The sequence below is a fragment of the Platichthys flesus genome, chromosome 4 (assembly GCF_949316205.1).
Source record: "Platichthys flesus chromosome 4, fPlaFle2.1, whole genome shotgun sequence".
NCBI lineage: Eukaryota > Metazoa > Chordata > Actinopteri > Pleuronectiformes > Pleuronectidae > Platichthys > Platichthys flesus.
In genome coordinates, this window is record NC_084948.1 from 18,523,534 (window position 1) to 18,534,061 (window position 10,528).

Below are 10,528 nucleotides of genomic sequence, written 5' to 3' on the forward strand. Positions count from 1 at the left end.
AAGTGTGTGTGCATGTGTGAGAGAGAGAGGGAGAGAGATAAACTGTGTGTGTGCGTGTGTGTGAGAGAGAGAGAGAGAGTGAGTGACGGTAAAAAGTGATGGAGAGCGAGTTACTCGAGGAGGGCGGGGTCAGGGTCGGAGGGGGCGGGCGGTGCTTCCTCTCGCCCCCTCCTGCCCTCTCCGCTCGGCTGCAGGGGAAGAAGTGTGAACTTGAACGCCGCCTTCACCGCTCAGTGCGAGTCCAGGCAGAGGCCACAGCGTCTCAGCAGCGGGTCCGCGTCGCGTTCTGTCACAACTTTCTTTCCCCCCGGAGAAGCAGCAGCGGGACAGCCGGGTTCGGGTGCCGGATCGCGGGGGACTCGGGAGCGTGTGAGCTTTGCGCTGTGAGACCCAGGAAGGTGCCAAACGCGCAGCGCTCGACGCGATGTCCAGACGCAAACTTGGAAGCAGACCGCAGCACCTGAGTGTGTTTCAAGGTAAGAGACGCGCGGCCACGCCAATACTCCTGGACCTGAAGGGGGGGGCTTTCCTTTTTAATGGGGCAAATCTAAAATAAATCTGTTTTGTAGCTGGTTTTACGCGCGTGGTTTTGGACGCGCACTGGCACCGACCTTCGGAATTTCACGAGAGATGGAACATGATGTAATTTTAATTGAATCACTTCTGACCGGGTTCACAAAGTACTTGTGTGTGTGTGTTTACATTTACCACATCCAGACCGGTATGGCTGTTTCTCAATCCATCACGAACACTTGGGTACATGTTTGCGTTAGAGCTTATAATTTTTCCCCGTCGTGTTTGTCCTGATGTGCACTTTGGCTGCAGTCGTGCTCATAGAGGACGGACCGGTTTGTTGGCACGCTGCTCGCTGAGGCTACAGGTCCGAACATGATGATTAATGTCTGCAGGTTGCACCACGATCAAGTTTGGACTCTGGGACATTTTCTCTCTCCTCTGTTTTGTACTTTTCTTAGGACACATCTTCGTTTGTTAAAGCTTAACTTTGAGCTGAAGCCATCTTCTTTTACAGCCTGACACACTTAAAAAAAAAAAGTGGGTCAGGTAAATAAGATAACAGGTAAACAACATGTTAGGTTTCTGATCAAATGGGTCAAACACAGACGTGATGGGGAAACATGTGATGATGGAAAAAGAAGAAACTCACACACAATGTTTTTTACAGTTGAGACCATTGGTGCGTGTCTGGTGTGACCACAGGCCCTGACTCAATCCTCTCTCTCTCTCTGTCTCTCTTTGTGTGTATGTGTGTGTGTGTGCGCGCGTGTGTGTGACCGCGCCTTGCAAGTCTGCACAAACAGCGCACCACTGAAACAGGAAAGGTGACATTTCTGAGTAACAACTGGCGAGATCCGACTTCAGACTGTACTGTCTGTACCTGTCCTGTGCACTCGCCGGCCTAGCCCTGGCAGGTGGCTCCGGTCCAGGCATCAAGGTGTGCCCATGGCCGTGTTGAGCAAGACCACTGACCCCTCCTCCCCCTCTTCTTCCTCTTCCTCAAAGAGCCAGAGGTGATAGCTCTCATTTGTGACACACATCCAAAGTTTCCCAGGGCCCCAAATTAAAAGGTTTGCATCTGTGTGCAGATTTGTACAAACCTCAAGAGATGTGACAGGTTGTTGAGCTGTCGTGTATGTTGGTGACCTATAAAACGAAAACAACCACCGGGCCGCTCTTATCTCGAACACCTCCAGTGGCTTTTTTTTTATTGCAATCAACTTCCTGTTGAGAAAGCCTTGCTCCTGCCGCCTGCGAGCGTCTGAGGGGCCATCGTGTTATGAGTGAAGCCTCATCAAAGTGTGGATTCAGTCATTTGACTCAGCAGATGTTGTGGTGTTTAGTGGAGGTGTGTGTGTGTGTGTGTGTGAGAGCTCTGCTGAGATGGACACTTGTGTTTTCTGACAGCAGCCTCAGTCAGAGCGTGCAGATCTGATGGGTTGGTTAAAGGAAGTGGTCAGTATTGGCTGAGCAGATTGGCCTCGTTGCTTTTACAACTGAAAGTAGCACTTTCTGTCACCACGCCTGCTTTGTTTGTTCCACTGAGGTCTAACGGCCACTTGTGCCACTTTCTGTTGAAGTCTGGCTTCTTCAGAGCCTGGGCCAGAAAATGGTCCTCAGCAGAAATCCAGATTATCTGGGACCCTTGGGGACGTGGATCATAGATGTCGGCTGTTTTAGTACATTCAGGTGTTTTAATGGGAGAATGTTTGATTTAAAGGAAAATACATATAATGTATAATGTGTCACTTCTTCTTTGTTGTTTGGACAGATAGTTAATGTGTCCAAACCCCCCTCTATTGTAAATCCCCCCCTAGATTGACAATAGAGGCCTTACACCCCAGCTCTAGATTGTGAAACAGGCAGAGATTGACAAACTAGTGCTGTGACAAATTATTATTTTCCAGATTAATCTTTTGATCAAGAAAACTTGGTCCAGGGTCCAAGGGGGCATCTTCAAATGACTTGATTTGTCTGATCAGTCGTAGGAAACCCAAATATATTCACTCTCTTGTCACCAGAGACTAAGAAAACAACTTAAGATTCATATTTTAGAAGCTGAAAACAACAACGTTTGCCAGATATGCTTGAAAAGTGAATCAAATTACAATTTTTGCCCATCTTCTTGTTTCACTTTCATTAAAACATTCAGATGTTTTTCTCTTTCATATACCAAAGGGGAGTTATGACCAAAATCTCTGTAATCGCCTGTGCTTGTGAATCTTGATGACCCCGATAACTGAAATGTCTCCCCTCCTCTGCCCGTCATGTTTTTCAGATGCCACTGTTATGGCGGATGGCACCGGCATACCAGAAGACCCTACTCCTCCTCCTCCTCCTCCTCCCCCTCCTCCACAGGTCCAGGCCCCCAGTGAGGGCCGTGACCTCCTGACCTGCGGCAAGTGCAGTCAGGCCTTCCCCCTGGCCCACATCCTGGCATTCATCCAGCATAAGCAGGGCGGCTGTGGCTTCCGAAGCCAAGCCACGAACGCCACCACCACGCCCCCCTCACCTGCCAACCATACACAGCAGCGCGTCGCCAACACCAAGCTGGGGCAGGGCTTCATCGAGCTGAGGCGAGGGGCGGCCGGGGACCAAGTCTGGGGGGAGGAGCCTGGCGTGAAGGCGGAACCCAGCAAAGCAGGTGAGCACTCGGAGAGGGAACCAGTAAAAGAGGGCAGGTTGCTAATTGGTGACTCTGTATTTCTGTTTTGTTTTGTTGTTTTTTCCCCCTTTCAACCGTCCCCCTCTTCATTTAACAACTGCTACCTCTCCCCCCCTCCCCCCCCCCGGAGTCCAGCTCATTAGCTAGCCGTTGCCATTAGCAGACCAACGTGAGTTAGTGACACACAGGCTAATTGTGTGGAGAGGAACGGAGTCAGGAGCGTTCAGAGTGCACTGGGGTCCCCTGAGGGCCCCACACTGAGCACCTGAGCTCCAGAGCTGCTTCCCGTCTCCCTGACTGTCAGTCTCTGAGGTGAAGGGGCCACGTAAACATGTTTCTCTGTCGCCCCGACGAGTGCTGGACAACAGAGGCCTGACGCCACGCTTCTCCCCGAACCGGCACAGCGGCACGTTCCAGTCTTTATGAAACCATCTGCTGTCTTTTGAAGTCGTGAAGGCTGCTGTGGGAAACGGTCGTGTGTTCGTGCAGCGCTGCTCGCCATCATGACACCGTAATGGTGGAGGTTGCATCATGTCCTCCATGCTCCCGCTGCCCCGGGCCGAGCCACCTGAGCTCCTGGGAATCTTCTCTTTCCTCCTGCGTTTTCTTCATCGCATGCATCATCTTCTCTTATCTTTCCCCACGTCTTGTTTTCCTAATTTCTGTCTCTCCAGGCATCGCTCTCTTCTTGTTTTGCATAAAATATTATTATGCGTTAGCGCTGGTTTCCCCAAAGGTCTTGTTTCGCTTCTTGTCTATTGATTTTTTTTTAGAAAAGAAAAGTGAAAAAAATGCCTTTAAGGGATTTGTAGAATATAGCGTCTCACTCCGGGGGTCAAGTCCATCGAATCCCAAGCAATTCGTGAATCGTCAGAGAAATTATTTTTGAAATGTTCCTGTTCGGTTCCGGTGAAATGTTAGCCATGTTTCACTTTCCCCTGCAAAGGCCAGTTTGTGAAGGTAACTGCATCTGTGAGCATGAGAGGATGTTGCAAATGGTCAGAGCATCTTGAGAAACACAAGGTGCCAATGCCCCTTTGCACATTTTGAAACCCTCTCTGTCATGAACCCACAGGTTTGCAGTTCCTTCCTTTGTGCAACGCTCGGGGGACGAGTGCACGCGCAGTTTCCGTTTGTCCACAGCCGCTCATGTTCTTCTGTGCTGGCCTGTTTCTCATCTCTTGCTCTGCCTCTCCCTCACAGTCCGAGAGACTTTTGTTAATTTGGCAATTTATACAACGAACCCAACGCTTGCACGAGGCCGCAGGGAGAGAGCACGGCAGCGTTTTGAATTATGCAAAAATGGATAAGTTTTGGATTAAAGTTTAATTTCAAAATGGAGAGTTTTTTTGTTCTTAAACGTAGATTGAACCCAGATTCATCTCCTCCATTGGCCGCTTGGTTAACACGGCACAGAGCGGGTTTCGAACCGTTCGGCCTCGCGAGTGGTCGGGAGTCTTGTTTAGCAGGAGCTGTATTTTGTGATGGAGGGCAACTGAACGTCTGAGACAACGAGAAGTGAAGGAGCAGTTATCCCACGATGCATCGCTCCCCCATCCAATTTTTTTTGTATTCAAGCGGAGAGGCAGGGGGATGGATTACTGAAGAGCCGCGTGCATCTGTCTCGTTCCTTTTTATTTATTCTCCTTGTTTGTTTTCACTCCCCCTCAGCCCACCCCCCCCCCCACCCATCCTCATTTCTTCTCCCATCTTCAACACACTTTCACTTTGCCCTCTTTCAATCCCCCCCCACCACCACAACCTTTCTCTCTCTCTCTCTCTCTCTTTTCTCCTCCCCCTGCCTCCCAAGGGAGAAGAGATTCTGCCTGCTGCTCGTTAGTGCTCCCAGCCAATCTGCATTTTTAATTAGTAGTTATTGCTTCTGCTTAATATTCAAGTGCTACCCCGGGCCAAATGGGAATCCTTGCGAAAGGAAAAAAAAAAAAGACAAGGAGTGAGAGAGGGAGCGGGGTAGGAGAGAGAAACTGGCTGGGTATTGTGTTTCACTCCAGGACCCCGAGACAAAAGCCCCCCCCCCCCCATCACCCCTTCAGGGAAAGATTTGGAGGGTTTTGGGAGGAGGGTGAGGAGAGCCGAGGTTGGAGGATGGGTCTCAAGTACAATCCAAAGGGGTGACATATTTTCATGGTGTCTCTCGGCCCCCCGTACCACATTATAATCTTTTTTATCTAATTTTCTTTTCATCTCCCGAGCCCTGACCTACCTATCTGTCTATCGTTTTTTTTCCCCCTCCTTCCTCCTCCTCCGCTCTCACTCTTCACCCTATTTTTAAAAGAAGTATCTGAACTTCTCCTGGGTTCCTCCTCGGGCTAGGTTAAAGGACATGAACAACCGCGGCTCCTCTCGTCTCCAGACAGAGGGAGGGCGGGCGAGGGGAAAGAGGGAGAACGAGGGAGAAAGAGAAACAGTTGCTGTCTTTTTCATCTTCACTCTCCTCCCCCCCTCCAGTAAAATACAGAAGGATTTGACTTGAGGAAACATGAAAGAGGCTTATACCAGAGTCGGCTTTGAACCTCTCCAAAAAAAAAAGAACTGTTTTCCTCCTCAATTTGGGGATCTTCTCTCCAATTTTGATTTATGCAGAACGGCCTCATTTGTCAAGCAGGCTGAGTCAGAGCCTGATTTGCATAAAGCCTTCGTTTGCTACGTTCTGCTAATTAGCAATTTGCAGCTTAATTGGAGAGTGGCTCTCGGTGAGGAGACAAAGCTATCCACGTATAAAAATATCTCCAGATGTACTTTGCGACATGGTTCGCCTCTTTGTCGGCCTCTCTGCTGTGGCTCCGACTATCCGACTCTCCCCAACTCTAACTTTTTAACCTTGTGCCTCACCGGGCTCTGGCCTGATCCCGGAGACTCCTTGTCATGTTTTCAACTCTCAAGCTGTAATAATCGGTATAAAAAAAGAGGAACCACAGATAGATATCGTGAAATCCTTCAGTTCCCCTAATTTCCCCAAAATCCTCTAAAAACACACTGTTTATTTGCTGTATTGGTGATGGACCTGTAGTGCACAAAGGTGGTTTCACGAGACTACATTTGATGGAGAGTGAACGTCGGCCTTTTAGCTCCTGCCCTGCTGTGGGTCCAACTATCGTTTCTCTTTCTCCACTCACTTTTTACTTTCTCTCTTGTGCCTCACCTGGCTCGGACTTGATCCCTGATTCATATTTTCACGTACCAGATTTCATAACTTAAGCCGGGCTAACTGGAGAGTTAATGTTGGACTCATTCATCGGGTGGGCACAAACTGCCTTGGATCTGCTGGATGTGTAATAAGGAAACTGTTTGGCCAACAAAGCTTCTTAAAAATGTTAATTTTCTGTTCAGCCTGTTTCTCTGTCACCAAAGTGGCAAAACAAATCTGTTTCATTCCAAGATATTTCAAAAGAATGAAATGTTCTCTCTCTATATCTATTTTTTCCACCATCCATGAATCAAAATTATCTTTGTTTTCCAGTGCCTGAGGAGCCGTCCTACTTCACCTGCCAGCAGTGTGATGGTGTGTTTCCGTCTGCATGGGCGCTCCTACAGCACGCTCAGCACACACACTTCTTCAGCATCTACCAGGAGGACATGGAGGACGCCATGGATATGAGAGGTGGAGAAGGTTTCAAAGAGCACAAACCTGCTGCAGCCACTCTGGACCCACGCCACCTGAGCCAAGCTCTTGCGTCAGCCTTTCAGCCTTCCGCCCTGCGCCCTGGTCGCTCCCGTCAGACACACACCTCCTCCTCCAGGAACCTGCAGGCTCTGAACTTTTCACTGCGGCTCAGGGAGCTCGCCGAAGGGAATAACAGCACCACTGGCAGCTCACCCGAAGGGCTGATGATGTCCCCATCCTCCTCTCCACCAGCAGCGTCCCCCTTTCCTCGGGCTGGCATCCCCCAGGCAGACCTCCAATGTGAGCTGTGTAACCAGAACTTCCAGTCGCTGCACGCCCTGTCCACCCACCGCCGGACCCACGCCTGTGAAAGGCCCTATCACTGTGGAGTGTGCGGGCAGGCCTTTTCCCAGAGCGGCCAGCTGGCCCGTCATATAAGGAGCCATCACAGAGATGCTGGAGGAAGTGGATATGAGTCGGTGGACACGGCCATATTAGAGGAGGAGATAGGAAGACAGGGGATGAGAGGGATGTTTCAAACGCAATCAGCTGGAAACATGGGAAAGGATGTGAGGGCCCAGGGCCCCACTGAGCTGGACCTGACCATGCCCAAACACCCCTCCATAGCTTCAGGCCTGATGCTGCTGACATCGCAGGTTAGACCGCCAGACAGGGAGCTGCTGCGGCTGTACCAGCGCCAGAGAGAGGCAGGAGAGGTAGGGGAGGAGGAGGCAGAAGGGCAGGGGGAGCCCCAGCACACCTCGCCATGCGCCAGCCCCTCTGAAGGCTCACTGGAGAGCGGAGAGACGGGGGGCAGCGGGGAGAGCGGCATCGCCAGTGGCAACTGCACACCCAAACGTCCGGAGATGGGCGACAGAGTGCGAGGCGTTGGAGAGTGGGAGAATGAAAGAGGAGAGATAATTGAGCAGGAGACGGAATGGAGCTCAGCCAAAGTCAGCGAGGCAGTGCAGGAGTGGCAGAGGGAGAACGAGCGCAGGAGCGTAGTGGGAGGTGTTGGCGTCGCTGTAAACAGCATCAACACAACGGCTGGTTCTGCCAGTAAGAAAAAGAAAGACGAGGCCTGCGAGTACTGCGGAAAACATTTCAGGAACAGCAGCAACCTGACCGTGCACCGCCGCAGCCACACGGGTGAGCGGCCGTACCGCTGCGGCCTCTGCAACTACGCCTGCGCCCAGAGCTCAAAGTTAACGCGCCACATGAAGACCCACGGCGCCCAGGGGGCTAAAGCTTCCTTCGTGTGCCAGCTGTGCAGCGTGCCCTTCACCGTGTACGCCACGCTGGAGAAACACTTGAAGAAAGTGCACGGCCTGAGTCACGGCAGCGTCGGAGCGTACGCGCAGGCCAGCGCTGCCGAAACTTTGGCTGCGATAAAAGCTGAAGAAGAAGCAGTGGGGGTGAAAATGGAGGAGGATGAAGCCAGTTTGGATCAGATAGAAATGGAGGGCAAGGCGGAGGTTAACATGGAGCAGGAGGAGGGCCAGTTCCAAGCAGAATATACGGAGAGCGGGAGTCCGGCCATGGTGAGCACACTCCCACCTGAGAGCAGTGCAGTAGTGAGCTCGGCTGTGTGAGCTGTTCACACCGGTGACATTAACACAACACCGCAGAGGATTGAACTCGGCATGCAAATAGAAAGAAATCATCCCATCCCCTGATAGCAATATCACAGCAGGCGGCGGTCTGGTCCTCTCCGTCAGCACTAACGCACACAGCGGCCATGTTTCCCCCCCCCCCCCCCCCCCGTCGTATGCTGAAACTAGGTGCCTTCAGCTCTGACAGACCACAGAGAGAAAACAGGGCCGTGACATTCAACAGGGAGATTACCAGAGCTGCTGAACAGGAAGTGAACCGCCACAGTCCACACCGACACAGGAAACTGATCACCATGTTGCAGCGCAGGATGCAAAAGACGAGTGATTTATGTCCCTGGTGACCCACTGGACAGGTGGCGTCGGATATTAACTGTCAGATAACACAGAGAACGAATAGAAAAATGGAATAATAACAAATACAAAAACCTTAGCGATAGAGGGATGTTAATATATTTTCAGTATCAACAGATTGGGGAGGGGTGATATTATGCTACCTGTAGCTGTTTTCCATTGAGAAGACCTTTTAAAGACTAAAGACGTCCTGAACAGACACAGGGGTAATTCGAATCCAAACACTGTCCGCCTGCAGTTTCTCACACTTGTCACTTAACATAATGTTTACAGGGCTCACGGGGCCATGCGAGGCTGCGCTCTGACTTTGTGACAATATGTATGGACCATCTTCTTTACTATTTTTATAAATGTGAACGAGGGGACTGTAAAGTCTCACCCACTGATGCTTTCCCATAATTAGTTTCTATGCATAAGAAAACACCCTGCCATTTTATCTCCTTGTGAAACGGGTGGGTATCTTTATTTTCCTCTCTGTGTACTTAGTATCGTGACGGTAACTCCTCTCTTTCATCGTTTACATTTGTAAAGTGCCGGACAGCTTGAAGCTTGTGCATGTTTTGCAGCCGTTTAAAACTGTCCTTCTGTTTGTTTCTTTCTTTTTGTTGTTGCCTGTGTTTGCGTTATTATTCCTAATTTATGAATGCTGCATGTTGGTGATTGTTTAGCTGATAAAGTCTGTTTCACTGCTGAACTACAGGGTTGAGAGGTGCGGTCATAGAGAGCACTTGCGTGAGTGAGTAAGTTGTGCGAATGTTGTTTGTGTACAGAAGACAACAAAAAATAGTCCTCTACTTGAGTCGCCTGTCCTGTGACCATGTGTCCTGAACGCATCCTCATGTATCCTCAAGTGTCAGCGATGAGGATTCTAACACACGTCCAGAGTGAGACTTCAAGTAGAGCGCCACCACCATTTTCATAACTACTGTGAGGACTTTAATACCACGATTTCTATACTTTGTGTCAGGGAAAACCAGTTCATATGTGATGAATGATTGCGAATGCATGCAGTGTAACTGTTCAGGGACAATATTTTTGTACATAGATTCACATACTTGCTGTTGCTATACTTATTATTATTGTTATTATTATTATTGTTATTGATAATATTATCTGCCTGTCACTGTTACATCCCCTCCACTTTTTTCCCAGCACTGAACGCTGGCTGTTGTGAAGCTGTACCACTCTGCTGTCTTTGTAAACTCCACAGCATTTTGTACCATGTCATGAGGAGCCTCAATAAAAGAATTGAGGTGAAATGTGTTGTGTTGTGGAATTTCTCTCTGCTTTTAAGTAGCTTTTTTCCATTCATGTTTAATTAATAAAAAAAAAAAAGTCTCAATCTGGGACCAACAACAAAGCTTTGAAACTATTTTTAAGTGTCTGTTCTCACCAGGATGTTGTCTCCGTCAGTGGCGGTCCTTCCTCTGAGGACCACAGTCAGCGCTGAGTTATTAATTTTTAATTTGAGTGTGTGGTTTGGGGACCCTCACTCCTTATTTACATCTTTGGGATGTTGGCGGCTTTGTCTGGAAACGCTGTAATGTAATTCCAGTAAATATGTGTGTGTGTGCGCGTCCTTACTGGTATGTGTGGTTGTATAGATTTATTCGCGATGGTGTCAGTCATCTAGCAGGTTGTGGGATGGGTGCAGTGAGCTGTGATGGGACACAAGCGACAGGGAATTCTCAGGATACAAAATTGATGAGGCGTAGGGGGGGGGGGGGGGGGGCAGCAGTTTGGTTATTGTTTGTGGGC

General features: G+C 49.7%; 1 protein-coding gene across 1 annotated transcript; it reads left to right on the forward strand.

The window, feature by feature from the left end:
* Positions 1-201: 201 nt before the first annotated feature.
* On the forward strand, positions 202-10,048 carry znf296 (zinc finger protein 296). The gene is made up of 3 exons (XM_062386550.1): positions 202-476; positions 2,795-3,160; positions 6,663-10,048. Exons 1-3 carry the CDS (start codon positions 425-427, stop codon positions 8,396-8,398), a joined length of 2,154 nt encoding a protein of 717 aa, XP_062242534.1. The 5' UTR covers positions 202-424; the 3' UTR covers positions 8,399-10,048.
* Positions 10,049-10,528: the final 480 nt, after the last annotated feature.